The 14844-nt window shown below is 47.2% G+C and overlaps 1 protein-coding gene across 1 annotated transcript; it reads right to left on the bottom strand.

The window, feature by feature from the left end:
• Positions 1 to 3009: 3009 nt before the first annotated feature.
• On the bottom strand, positions 3010 to 13987 carry LOC135921306 (probable G-protein coupled receptor 150). Its single transcript, XM_065455631.1, has 2 exons — positions 13199 to 13987; positions 3010 to 4141 (listed from the first exon to the last, which is right to left on the bottom strand). Exons 1-2 carry the CDS (start codon positions 13985 to 13987, stop codon positions 3752 to 3754), a joined length of 1179 nt encoding a protein of 392 aa, XP_065311703.1. The 3' UTR covers positions 3010 to 3751.
• Between the last annotated feature and the right edge of the window lie 857 nt (positions 13988 to 14844).

A 14844-nucleotide genomic window follows, 5' to 3' on the forward strand; every position in this document is an offset into this window, starting at 1 on the left:
CATCAGTGGGGGGGCGCCTAACCGAGGAAGTATTACCGCCGCTGCGATAACTTTCGCGAAGCTTTTGTTCTGCCCTGGCGGTGCCCGATTGAAAGGTGCTCAGTGCTTTGACAGTTCTCGATCCACTATGGTCCAAATTTTGCCCTCGGGTCTTATCAATGAATCGTGCTGCCCCTTCCTAAAAAGAAAAAAAAAGGCTAAGACATCATACAACAGAGGCAGCGAATGAAGTTAATGCAAGCCCTACAGGAGCAATACTTGCTCACCTCACTCTTGTATCTCATGGCGCCTGGAAGAAGCGTCTGAAATTATTCGCAGAAAAGAGCACACCGTGGTGGGTCGCAATTAGTTGCGCCGTATTACGGACTAGCCTGCAAGCTCGGGGATCAGCTGTTCGGGCTCAACAGAGGCCGCCATTTTGCCTGCGCTCAATGGCATGGATTAGATGCAGATCCGACAAATATGCGGCTACAGCTTCAAAAATCGGTACACTTGCGTTTGCTTTTCTTTAAGCTGCGGCAGCTTTTGCGTTGTAAGGCTATAAAACAAATTTGCTTTATGTAGCATGGCAGTACGCTTCCATTCATCATCATCATCATCAGCCTAGTTACGCCCACTGCAGGGCAAAGGCCTCTCCCATACTTCTCCAACTACCCCGGTCATGTACTAATTGTGGCCATGTTGTCCCTGCAAACGTCTTAATGTCATCCGCCCACCTAACTTTCTGCCGCCCCCTGCTACGCTACCCTTCCCTTGGAATCCAGTCCGTAACCCTTAATGACCATCGGTTATCTCCCCTCCTCATTACATGTCCGGCCCATGTCCATTTCTTTTTCTTTATTTCAACTAAGATGTCATTTACCCGCGTTTGTTGCCTCACCCAATCTGCTCTTTTCTTATCCCTTAACGTTACACCGATCATTCTTCTTTCCATAGCTCGTTGCGTCGTCCTCAATTTCAGCAGAACCCTTTTCGTAAGCCTCCAGGTTTCTGCCCCATATGTGAGTACTGGTAACACACAGCTGTTATACACTTTCCTTTTGAGGGATAGTGGCAACCTGCTGTTCATGATTTGAGAATGCCTGCCAAACGCACCCCAGCCCATTCTTATTCTACTGGTTATTTCAGTCTCATGATCCGGATCCGTGGTCACTACCTGCCCTAAGTAGATGTATTCCCTTACCACTTCCAGTGCCTCGCTACCTATCGTAAACTGCTGTTCTCTTCCGAGACTGTTAGGTGTTGTTTAAGAAAATAAATTTGCTATACAGACAAGGAAAAAGAGAACACAATATGAACATCTGGCCAACGAAGGGAGCTTTTTATTGGACTATACAAAAAACGTCGCACATTACGCCACCACTGTTTCCAAAAGCCTTGACGTCCCGCGAAAAGGCATTGACATGCAGCAAGGTATTTCTACAAAATCTCACCCCACATCGCCACCGAATGACGGTCGGATAAAGATAAGAAATCATTTTTTGGCAGTGTTGAGAAAAGTTGCATCACACATCGCAGCATTTGTACGGCACTTTTCGACGGCTGCCTCCACTCTGTGTTGTGCTTGACCGTACAAGGTAGGAAACCTCACGGTCTTTGTTGTGGCACAGACTTGTCCGCGGGAACAGTTAGAATATTAGAACGTTTCGACATTGCGTGAAGAGGGGCCAACTGCGCACGGAGCTGCTCGTTTGCTTGTATACGTAGATGAAGCGATACCAGCGCGGTTCGCAATATGGTAAAGACTGGTCAAGCGGTATTACTGAAGATAAATGCAATTGTAACACACCGAGTGTGCTGATTTAAGAAGGTCACAGCAAACTTAAAGGCAGAGTTTACATGCAATTAGTATAGCTAAAAAGTTCGTAGCCGTGGGCTTAGATCGTGCCTGTGAAAAAAAAAGGGAGAAAAGGAAACCACCTTCGCAGTTGGTTTTTTGGCTGGTCTTTGCGATGATTAGCTGAAAATTGCAGACTATGTCGTGCATATTGCCAAGCCTCCAAGGCTAGAAACTTGAGAACACTCCGGAAGAAGGAGCACACTTTTATTTCGGAAAGTAATTTTAAATTATTATTTCTTAGAAAGTGAGAGGTCTTTATCTCATACAGCTCTAATAAAGGCGAAAAAAAAACATTCTTTTTTCTACTTGCCATTTCCTTACATGGGTAACGAAACCTTTACCATGACGGTGATTTGTTATGATTGTAGCTTTATTATACTACAATCATGGATTATTGTGCAATATCGTGCTACAAGCAGCGCTGGTAGCGAGCTTTTGCAGCACATTGTTTAGCCACAATGTGTTAAATCTTATTGCGTTGTACCACTCTCCTTTTATCGGATGTTTCTGAATTACGTTAGTGAAGCGTGCCTTTACTTTGGTGCTCTGTCAATTAAAGGTTTAGACAAACAGCAGTAAGTAGAATACAGTACAAGCTGTCGAGACACTTGCACTGTCATTCACGGCTACACCTCGACATTACGATAAGTTAATGGTAAGTTGACAATTTCTTCAAAATTTATTAGTAAGATTTAATGCCGCGAATACGTGTTTCTGTGAGAAAGCAATAATATGGACGAAAACTACTTTGCTAGTGGTTACATGTTGTCCCACTCTGTGAGAATTACGTGCACGTATGCTTCTTATTGCACCTAGTCACTGTTTCACATACGCGATCATGTGAGCTTCTCGGTCTGGACACATGTTGAGGTAGTTGTCATCGACCTGTTCAGGTAGTTGTCCTGGTATTTGTCCTGGTGTGAAGCATTGAACAGCAAGAGACTGTACCTACCACATTCAAGTTGAACACAGCTTTAATAGATGCCACCTCCAGCTACACCGCTCCAGACCGGTGTCAACTTAGTAGGGTGGGGTTACGTGATGGGTGTTGGGTCAGAATTCTCAACCCGCACGTAATAATTGGCTGCTTACTGGCTGCGCACAATGCGCATGACGAGTCACCACACACAATGACACCATCTCCAAAGCAAGTGAACTACGCTCACGTCTCAGGGTGTTTCAGGTTTCAGATGTGTTTATTTCTCGTTTGCTGTTAAACTCAGGTACAGGACTATATATTGTCGCGAGGAAAGCACAAATGCAACACACAATGTTTTTCCACGATTACCGTTTGCTGTTTCCCTGTGTGAAAATTGAGCAAACATACCGAGACGCTACCGTTTACTCGGAAGTTCCGATCACCGTAGTTGAACGAGGTGACAGTCCATCAGCGCACGAAGACACACACGATGGAAATAGCGTACATTCTCAGGAATCTCACGGAACCACAGATTACACAGGTTTAGCGTCGTGAAACTGATTATCGTACACCGTTCCGACTACCTGCCGCCGCTCGTGAATGCTAGCTTTTCCGCGCCGACCCTTCCGGATGCTTGCGTAAAGCTGATCAGCCCACATGCGACAGCTGCAGGCGGTGGGGGGCGGTACCGGTAACGGTGGGTTCTACCGTCCTGTTAAAAATATACGTTACGTATTGAAACCATACGTTGTGTGCCTTGATTGTAACCGTGGGTATAAACAATTTAATTATGGGATTATCCATGCCAAAATAACGATCCTTTAATGAGGCAGGTCGTAGCGGTGTGTCCAAATTCATTTGGCCACCTGGGGTTCTTTAATGTGCACGCAATGCAAAGTAAACGAACGATTTTCGGTGTCTACAGCACACGGTTGGATCCCTAAGGCCAAGAATGCAGGCTCCGAACTTCCCTCGATCACCAAAGAGCGCTATCAAGAGTGAGTCCTCTCGGAACACGAGACCGATTCGCAGTTGGCCGTCGTCACAGTCCGCGAGTGCCTGCTCGAGTAGGTGACGGTCAGATTCACCATCTGTTGGCTGCCGCGGTGCCTCGAGGCGAGCCTGCGACCTAAGCACGGCAGTCCCTTGAGCAGCGAGCCTACGAAACCGCACGAGTCCCGACGCTGTCTCTTCTCAAAGTAGAGGAAGATGTACGGGTTGATGGCGCTGTTGGAGGCCGAGATGACGCCGAACAGCGCCAGCACGTTGGCGTCCAGTATGCCCGGCTGCCCCAGAGCGAGGATGACCTCTTGGACCATGTACGGCACGTTGGTCACAAGGAAGGCACCGAACACCACCGCCGTCAACTTGAGCGTCTTCACCTGCGTTATAGGAACACAGGATGTGAATGAACGAGATGATGTCGCAGTATCAAGTTAGATAATTCAATACAGTGCGTATTAAGTCATTCTAAGACATTTCATGACGGCACTTTTTGTATTTTTCTTTAGAGCAACGGTTGGCCGGTAAGAAGCGGTGCGGGCATATTAGGGTAGCCGTACCGGCGTGCAGTGGCTGTATTTTTGGTTTTGCTATCTTTTACGTGTCTGCGTTGCATCGGCTATCGGGTTTAAGTTTGTTCGTACCACCTCGCTGAGTGTGGAAACATCAATTGGCCACCTCCTAACTTCATTGGCGGCGCATAATAACGTTAAGTACGAAATTTCCAATGTGAACTACCAGTAATATTTGCGTTTGTAGCACTGCTAACGCGCAGTGCGGTCAGTACGACAAATGCGTTCTTTGTGAATGTTATCAGTGCTGTCAGAAACACCATAAAGTGCGGTAACTGTCACATCGTCATTACGTGATTACAAAAGGAAATCTGCGCCTGTTACTGCTGAGTACAAGCTGGTGTAGTCCTGATAAATATGTGAATATGCACGTCACTACTACGAGGTGACATGTACAAAATAAATACCAGATTTTCTCTCTGGAGCTCCGAAGCCTCACTTTCGAGGCTTCGGAGCCGAGGAATCTTACCACAATACCTCTCACGTAAATCTTGTGAAACGGCTGTTGCGTAACCAATCTCCCCGTTTGCACAATTTCAAGTGATCAAGAGCGGTTTCATGCACAAATCCCAAACATTACTCCCCGATTTATTCTCTTAACCAAATTACTCCGAACAGCAGCTTGAAACTGGGTACATGTGTAGGCTTCTTGAGCGATGTCATTCACTCATATTGCTGAAAACCCTTCAGCAGATCTTCGCATCTTAAAAGCAACACGAAGCAAGGTATATAGTTTACTGCACTTGTACAATCTTAACTGACGTTTATGACACTTTTACTCCCCAATCCACTTGCCCACATGTAGGGTAGCAGACCGAACAGAGTCTTTAACATCCTTGCCTTACCTTCTCTCACTTGGTGGCATTGACACTGATCTTTATTTGTTAGGGCGTCCTGAATTTAATACTGGATAGAGCAAAGCGTTGGTTCGGGCTAATTAGTAATTAATGCATATTAACGTTTTAGCGCAGATTTTACAAAGAAGTCCACAGAGGCACGAACATAGCCACCGCGGTTGCTTGGTGGCTATGGTGTTGGGCTGCTAAGCCCGAGGTCGCGGGATCGAATCCTAGCCACGGCGGCCGCACTTCGATGAAGGCGAAAACACGTTTGCACTTAGATTTAGGTGCACGTCAAAGAACGCCCTGTGGTACGAATTTCTGGAGTCCTCCACTACGGCGTGCCTCATAATCATATCATGGTTTTGGCATGTGAAACCCAATATTTTTTTTTTCAGAGACACGAACAGAACATGCGCAGACTTCCAGCTAATGTTTAATGCCGCATGTTCTCAATATATACAGCAAAACAGAAAAGAACAAAATAAACAACCTAACTAACCACTTGATCGTTCCACTTGTGATCTGCTTACCTCAAAAAAACTTATTTCTCTGGCAGCTCAAGGTCTCTTTTGCTATCTGCCAAAGAAATAAGCATTCGTGAGGGAAGCTGGCAAGAAACGCTCAGTAACGCACAGGTGTTGATACGATCAAGTGATTAGGCGCATGTTCTTCCACTTTTTCTTGTAATTTTTGCTGTATATATTCAGAACATTTGGCATTAAAGGTTAGTCGGAAGTTAGCGTGTGTTCCGTTCGTGTCTCTTTGTACTTCTTTGTAGATTCTGCACTAAAACACTAATAGGTTTGATGCTGAAGATTATGTAGTAATAAATAGCCTCAAGCTCCACACAAGAGCACACAAAGGAAATTTTGTTCCCGCAAGGATTCTGGGTATTTAGAAGAAAGCTTTTTCGGCTCCTCCTCAAGTTAACCCGCTATACAGAGCTGGATCGTGAGTGTTGAGCCGCGTGGGCGGGGCATACCAGGGCGCAGAGGATAGTGCACCACGGTTCGAATCGGTCCACGCCATTGTCTGGCTTATATACGTTGTTCTGACGGCCTCAAGGGAATGCATTGCGTGATTGGTGATAAGTGGCGTCTGGGAGAAGCACTCCCCCGGCAGCATTTACAAAGCTAGGTCAACCAGGTCAGCCAAGCAAAGCTTCTTCTCCTTCATCTCTTCCTCTGTCTTCATCTATCTATCTATCTATCTATCTATCTATCTATCTATCTATCTATCTATCTATCTATCTATCTATCTATCTATCTATCTATCTATCTATCTATCTATCTATCTATCTATCTATCTATCTATCTATCTATCTATCTATCTATCTATCTATCTATCTATCTATCTATCTATCTATCTATCTATCTATCTATCTATCTATCTATCTATCTATCTATCTATCTATCTATCTATCTATCTATCTATCTATCTATCTATCTATCTATCTATCTATCTATCTATCTATCTATCTATCTATCTATCTATCTATCTATCTATCTATCTATCTATCTATCTATCTATCTATCTATCTATCTATCTATCTATCTATCTATCTATCTATCTATCTATCTATCTATCTATCTATCTATCTATCTATCTATCTATCTATCTATCTATCTATCTATCTATCTATCTATCTATCTATCTATCTATCTATCTATCTACTTTCCGAGCATAAAAACAAGAGACATTTAAAGAAAATCGCCCTGGAAGCCTATATGAACTATAGAGCTCATAACTGCTCTTTCTTTCGGACTTGCTCGAATGCGCTAACTGATCTGCGTTTTTCCGAAAAGCATCGCATCCAATTTCCAGCTGCTCCTGGCTACCTCGCAAGCACCACGCTGGAATTCTTTTGTTCCTCCCACCTTGGCGGGTCGTTCAACGCACCGCGGGGTATTCACCCTGCTTCGAAGGCTGCACGTCAATGCGACTACACGACCGCCAGCATCATGGTAAATTTGGTGACTTTAGAAACAGGAGAACGAACAGAAACGTTAAGGCCCACCTCCTTGTTCACATTTCCGTTCTCCGTTTCCATAAGGTTCTGCATGAACGCTCCGGCCCCGCTGCGTACACGATTGTCTGCCACCACCAGCTTCCGTTTATCATTTCCGGAGCGGTTGAAAACGCCAGCAGCTTTTCCGTTATGAGGACTCTGCACTTTTCGGCTTCACGCCATTGCCGCCGAATGCGTACTGCAACACTCGCTACACGAAGCGAAATCACTTGTTCTCGCACGAAACGCAAGCCATTAAATGAGGAGTGGACATGCGACTGGCAGGGTAAAAGCGTGCTAGCAGACGGATCGGAACTTATGTCCCTCGTAGATGGACCAATTGACACATGTTATCCTGCTGCTGCCAAGTTCATTGCCCAGTTTTTTTTATTGATGCTTATTAAACATTATTTTTTTTGCTTCTTATTGAACTGCCATTTTTGACCTTCTCGCACTCTTGCTTTGTGCGTTAGCGTCAGGGTTGTTTGCGGCATGCTGGTTGCTGCCGCAGGCGGCCGTAAGGCACTGCGCAGAGGCCGTCACAGGCAAACTCGGGGAGCTTCGTCACCGTAAATGTCGTCTATAGTCGCGTATACGGTAGAAGGAAACGTTATACCTGATGGATATTTTCTCTTCAGGTACCAATATGTCTGTTTTCGTCAGCAGGTGAAGAGAGTGAGAGAGAAAAAAAAAACATATGTATACCGTTTACAGCAGGTTCCTTGCGGAGCGCACACGAGATGGCGCTACTGGTTGCGACGCCATATGACGTACGCCTTCTGAGTGCAGCCGAATGCCTGAATCTCCACAAAAAGGGGATGGAATTGTGCAAACCCTCTGACGGGATACGATACCATATTGCACATATGAAACAAGTTGCGGCGTGCTACAAGTGAAAAAGTATCCCTTGGCACTAAGCAATATCAGCATGTCCTGCATTACTAATAAGTGGAAGTGCGAGCTCGTGTGTTGCGCGGACTTTTACCAAATAAGTCGTTGTATAATTTTTTTGTCATAGGTGAAGGAACATTTTTGCTGATTAGGCTATTGAGCCTTGAAGAAAAACAAAAGATTTTTTGCTTCAACATGAAGACGACATAAGCAGCTACGGGTGCGAGTGAGCTTGGAACATGTGAATGCCCCTTCGTACACGTTTGATGTCGCCGTACTGTCTTGCTTTTTAACGAACATTTCACGTCCGAGAATTCGCATTTTATTGACACGAGGAGACGACTAGTCATGGCTTGTACGTGCGCGTAGTTGCAGCGGATTGCGCACACAGTCACGCTCATGAAAGACGCGAGGAAGAAAGTGGAGAGGAGGGTGCAGAGTAGTCATGAGGCGGAAAGCGAAGGAGGGTGTGGCGAAAGCGTGAGAAGAAAAGCGCAGCGCGGCCACGATGGCTACGAGATGGCGCCAGAGTATAGCGCTCGTCGTCAGGGCGTTCTGTCGACGGCGGCTCCTGCGAATCGTGCCCACGTGACACCCACTCGCTGGCTCTCGCGATCTCCAGATGAGCGAGGCGGTCGCGCCGCACTTCACTACGTTTGCCACGTGCCGCACGCAACAGATTGTCCACGCCAGCTAATACAACGCGACACGAGAACGCGTATAGAGCTGCGCTCAAGCTTGCATGAGGGGGTATCGTAATCGTCGGTGAATTTGCTACATCTGAAACGTGCCGCACGAGACGGATTGTCCGCGCCAGCCAATATGTCGCGAAATCAGCACGCGTATAGAGCTGCGCTCAAACTTCGCATTAGGGAGTATCGAAATCGTCGGTGAATTTTTGTTGCCCGCCCTCAAAATGCGCAAATTTATATTAGTTATTAACAGCAAAAGAAACTTCTAAACGAACAACGTGTGTCGCTAGTGGATTACACATTCAAATTGCGGGGGCTACAGCAGCAACTGCGATATTGATGAGCATTTCAACACCTCGCTGTCAGAAAACCGACAGAAAAACTCAAATGCGTGTCAGTGGTTGCGCATTTCCTAGGAGGCAGTGAAAGCAATCTTGATCGCAGACACAGCCATGAAACGTCTTTCAGCAATAAAAAAAAAGCATTACAGAGGTATTTGGAGGGCGGCAGAAGAACGTTCGCAGGACGACGCACCGTCAGCGATCCGGGTTACCAACGGCAGTCGACGGAAAGGGCACATTTCGACCAAGAAATAGATATCATAATAATGCGAACGTAGGCAAGCGCCAGCGAAGACAACGTATCGACGTATGGCCTTCTCGTGACGTTCCCCGCACCAGCGGTGTGCGCGTTGCAATTTACCGCCCGGCGTCGTCCTCGATCACTGTTTCGAAATGCGCGGCAAAAAAAAAAAAAATTCCTGCTTGGCTTCACGGTTGACGCGTCAAGAGATCTTGCTGGCTGACTTTGAGCAATTTGACGAGCGTTTCCGCGGAGTGGTTTTCGCATAGAGTCACGCTATGGATAGCGCGAATGCGCTGGCCTCGGCATATATACAGCGAAAAACTACCCGCCTGTCTCAGCACCTTGCCGAGCATATCGAAGGCGCGTCGCGGACGTGCATCATTCATTCAGCAGGGTGAAACTTTGCCGACTGCAATCTTGCTAGAATATGGAAAACAAACGCGGTTCAACTTCTCGGCACTGGAAGTCATCTGCCGCCTTTCTTCGTTCAAAAGCCATTCTCTGATCGGTCGACGCAAGCATCGACCGATACGCTTGCGTGCCGCGGATATCGAAGCGCGCAGGCAAATCAGCGGTTCCAGCGGCCGTGCCGGAGGCTACCATGGCTTCTGAGATGTAACGTTTCCCATAGGGAATACCGCCTCGCCTTTGTTGCGCTTGCGCGGGATGTTTACTATAGGATTGGATTATTGATTCCATCCGCTTGGTATGAGTAAATGTGTTCGGACGCTTCAGGCGCAGAGACTTCTGTTTTCGCAGCGAGATTTGCCTCAGCGATCTAACATAAGGTGGGCACGCGTGGCGGTTGTGCGCGGTTGGTAGTGCGCGTGCCTTGCATCTGAAATGCCTCGAGGGTGAGGCCTAATGGGCTCGCTTTTTCAGAGACGCCTGTTTCGAAATGGGGCCGCGTACGATGAATATATATACTCGGCCAAAGCTGGTAACATGGTGTCTTGCACTCGGGCAAACATTCGGCGAGCGCGCGACAAACTTAAAGCATTGCCGCCTCCGAGATGGAATGCTTGTAGCATGATTGCCATCGCTTCTCTGTCGGCTACGCGAAACACCGCGTGCTGTGGGGAAACTGAAACTGCGAGCTTGTGTACACATTACGGGCAGCGGGCGCGCACTTGATCTGTGAATAGAAAAATTCTGTTTCACGACACTCGCGGATCGGTGGCCGCTTGGGTGCTTGGAGCTGTAGCTTTGCGGGCAGTGGCAAGACTTGTTGGTGTAGAGCACCTCGTGAAAATGTCCGCGTCTGCATCCACTTCCGCGTCTGCGATTCTGCCATTAAAGAAAATAACTAGTCTGCAGAGCCTGTGCACTGTGCATAGGCTCTGCACCTGTGCACCTCTGCACCTGTAAGCACCTGTGCTCGTTGTATACAACGAGCACAGGTGCTTTTTTATTATTAACCACAAAGAAAGAAACCTGGTATTCATTTTAAGAGGCAGAGAACATGAGACACTGTTGGGTGAAGACAGCGTTCTATGAAGTTGGTGTTATACGCTCATTGGCGCCACCAGACTGACTGTGAAGGATGTTAAGATCAGTTTCTAATGCATTTTTTTTTGTGACTCATCATCCTCTGTCACGTATCCCAAAGATTCGTAAGTAACTGAAAAAAAAAACACAACTGGACAGGACAGCGGCTTTTGTACCGTCACGCTGGTCTGGTCGCACCGCAATATAATTTTTGCTTGCAATAAAGCACAGCCGTGCATAACTTACTCTCTTTGCTGAGCTAGGGTTTTGTCGCAGGTTTCTGGAGACAGATCTGGCAGAGTTCCTTTAATTGTGTACTCTGGGACTCCTCTAAAACAACTTACAACAGTATGTTCTGATAGTTACAGAGTTGCTATAGTTTTAAAACGAAACCAGGATCACAAATTAGTGCATCGAAGGTGGAATGACCACGAACGAAAAGTATGAGGAAAAAAGAAATGTAAGGCCTAAAATTATTCTGTTAGAATATATGCGCCGATTTTTGAGACTGGCTCGCTCAAGGTTGACCGGTACTTTTGTTTTCCCAATGAAAAGAAAAGATACAAATTAAGCCTCTTTCCGACGTTCTTTAACGGCCATATGTTAACACGGCTGCGGTCGTTTCGGCTACTTTCCACTTACTACCGGGTTAAAAAAATATTTTGTGTCACAGCTAATGGCTGGACTCCTTTTCTTTTCGGCGGACAGATGAACGCGAACTGTCTGCGCGGTGCACTAGTTGCCGCCTCGTTCTTTCCAACTTCTGAGACCATTCATACAATCACATACATGACGCTATGCAGTCTTCACGGCCCTTAACCTGGAATTTCGGTTGCGTCAACATTGTCTTTCCTTGGTGGATCTGATTTCATCCCTCGCTGCTTTACAATCACCAACCCATGGGTCCTCGTCATGATGTCCACAACTACAGCAACATGCTTTTCTGCAAAGAGAACACTGAAGAAGGATGAATTAACAACACGCAGAAATTTCTTCACAATTGTTCGACTCGCGTACTTACTTCTGCAAAACGCCTAGTCAACCTCAAGTGAGCGATCCTTCTACATGGCTACAAGTCTACCCCGACATCATGACAGCACATTTCGAATTTCTCAAACTTCTGTGGCTGGCTGACGACTGCGCTACATTTCTCTCTGCGAACACGTACTGCTATCCAGCTTTCAATAACGTTGTGTTTAGAATTCCCCAGACGGAGATACGATATCTCACGTTAGCTTACTGCGTTATCCAAAAAAAAAAAAACACGGCTGTTTTCCAGAAAAGGTAACGAAGGTTCAATGACGTACTTAACTTTACACACTTCCCCTGGGAAATAAATGTTGTTCGCGCTTGTCGATGTATACAGCTTTAAGTTTCAAATATTATAAACCATCTTGCCCTGTGTGTAATAAGTTTAAAGCGCGAACGAAGACTGGACGACAAGAAACACAGACAAGCGCCCTTCTGTGTTTCTTGCCGTCCCGTATTTGTTCGCGCTTTAAACTTATTACAGCGAGGCTGTATATGGCTAGCCGATTAATCCGTCCATCCGTCCGTCTATTCGTCGGTCGCCTGCACGCCGAAAGCTCCTCGGGCGTAACCCCACGCGCCCGAAAAAAAGAAAGAGTGAAAGAGAGGCGCGCAATTAGCCAACTCCAACTAGACAGCGCAAGACCTGTTTACTCCGATCCATAACATCGCACTACCCAGCTCGTAATTTCCATTGACGAGGCTGGCGTTGTGAAAGCGGTGACGTCAAAATCATTGTTGCCTACTCGGAAACATCCCCTCTAGATTCTGTGGCCAGCGGGCCGGGTAACATGACGTCATGGATCGTAGTGAAAAGGCCTTGTGCTATCTAGGTGGTGTTGGATTAGCCACGATAGTAGTGACGTCGTTGCTAACGGTCGCAACCAACGCGCGCCCAGCAGTTTTTTTCTCTGGCTCCGCAATGGGTAGGCCATACCTACTCCTGAAGAGCAGGCAGCTTTCGATCAGCAACATCGCGAGCACAACTAGGAACGAGCTTGTCTACACCCTGCCGATGCTGCAGCCCATGCACAAGAACAGGCTCGCGAAGCCGAACGCAAGCAGCAACCGCGCACCGAGGACCCGGCAGCCTACCGAGCCGCCGTTTAATGAACCATAGGGATTAACCCGGTGATAAACACTGGGACGGCACATTTCAGCTTCACTGGTTAACCATCCGTACGGAGTGCTTGGGCGGTGATATTAAACTATATGGATTACCAACTAGCCCAAACTGCAACCTTTCCCTGTGTATTCCGCCCTGCAGTAAATATTAATCGTCAAACGACGTTTCTTAAATTAGTGCAAACGAAGTATCAAATCTGCTCACCTTGGCTCGCGGCAAAGAAGATGCCGTCTGCTGGCCCACTTTGCCGCTTGCCGAGCTGTGTTTCCAGATGGCCCACAGGATTCCCGTGTAGAAGGTCACCAGAAGCACGAGAGGCGCCAGAAACACCATGAAGAACACGAAGCCCATGTATATCTGGCGGTGGTAGAGCGGCGTGCCGCGCTCGTAGAAGATGGATGCGCAGAAGCGCTTTCCGGGCGCCGCCTCGACGGTGCGAAACACGTACACGTTGGGCAGCGACGGCGTGCACGAAACTAGCCAGGTGATGGCTGCCAGCCTCCAGGGGTCGGGGCTGGGCGCCAGCGGTGTCGCAACGGCGATGTGCCTGTCCACCGCGATCGTCACCAGCATGTAGGTGGACGAGACGAGCGCGAAAGTCTGCAGGAACTTGAAGAAGCGGCAGAAGGCGTCGCCCGCGATCCACAGCCGTCCCATCACTTCCCACACCACCTGCGACGTCATCGTGACGCAGGCGACGAGAAGGTCCGCCACGGCCAGGTTCAGGAACAGCACGCGAGCTTTCGAGAGCCGCCGGTGATGCCGCTGAACGACGAGCTTCCAGCAGACGACGGTGTTGCCGATGACGGAAGTTACGATCATGATGATTATGATGACGATGCGGACGCGCTTGCGGTAACGAGGACCCATGATGTCGTCGTCGGGCCCTTCGCTATCGACGATGTCTGTGGTGTTTTCACCGTTGAGCACTGTACAGGTGTAGTTCCGCAAATCGTCTTGGCTCCCAACTGCGTCGAAGAATGATGTTGCCATAATAGCGCAGCGAATGACCCTTGGCCGCGCGCCTTCATATTCCTGGTGGTCTGTTCATTCTGACGTTCGTAGTCTCCGTGTAAGTACTGTCATTTTCCTCGGCGTATTCGAATCATCTCCTTGAACCGTTTCGTTAATTGCAGCTGACGTTTTTTTTAATTACTCTCCAGGTAATTTGTCGGTTGTCATGTCCACTTCAAGTTTGCTGGCAGCAACTCTGCAAGATGAGATGCGCAACTGTGAATTTTTCAATCAACATACAAGGATTGTTTTGCTAGACAGCAAATAAACGTTTAGGAAAGAATAAACATTCGTTATCGCCTTTCGCGTGCAGCATGTCTGATCCAGATTTCACTTTCTGCCGTAGTTTTTACTGTCCGAAGCGCATCTTGTTATTCTTCGTGCTTTTCGGTAAGCGGCAACTGTAAATGAAACTTCCGTCTTATGGTTTCGGAAATTTGTTCGCATGACATTAGAGCTACAACAGGTGAAAGCATTGCTTCACAATAATATCGTGACGTCCGTGCTTGTCCGTGACGTCCGTCCATTGTTAGTTAATGACCTGAACTTATCGGAAAAATGACTTGCTCTAGAGGTTTCTCGAGAAAGCAGTGAACAATACTGAATTTATGACATTGCCGTAGCGCATGTGCGCGTTAGTTGATGGTTTGGCATAAGCTAGCAGAAACAACTCAGGCACACAGCTGCCAAATTGCATGCGCAATACCAATGACTCAAAATTTCTAAACTTTAGTATCCCACCTTTGGAGGTGTGTGAATACGCGTTTGCGTCGTGAACTTCCTTTAGATAATCCTGCGACGTCGATGAACCTTTACCGCTACAGAATCACGCAGCA

The sequence above is a fragment of the Dermacentor albipictus genome, chromosome 1, assembly GCF_038994185.2.
Source record: "Dermacentor albipictus isolate Rhodes 1998 colony chromosome 1, USDA_Dalb.pri_finalv2, whole genome shotgun sequence".
NCBI classification, from domain to species: domain Eukaryota; kingdom Metazoa; phylum Arthropoda; class Arachnida; order Ixodida; family Ixodidae; genus Dermacentor; species Dermacentor albipictus.

What these genes read in the sequence shown, in the direction of transcription:
- LOC135921306 (XM_065455631.1), bottom strand. Translation starts at nt 13,987, where the DNA reads ATGGCAACATCATTCTTCGACGCAGTTGGGAGCCAAGACGATTTGCGG. An exon ending in CTTCTTTGCCGCGAGCCAAG is followed by an intron (nt 4,142 to 13,198) that starts GTGAGCAGATTT and finishes CCTATAACGCAG; the next exon opens with GTGAAGACGCTCAAGTTGAC.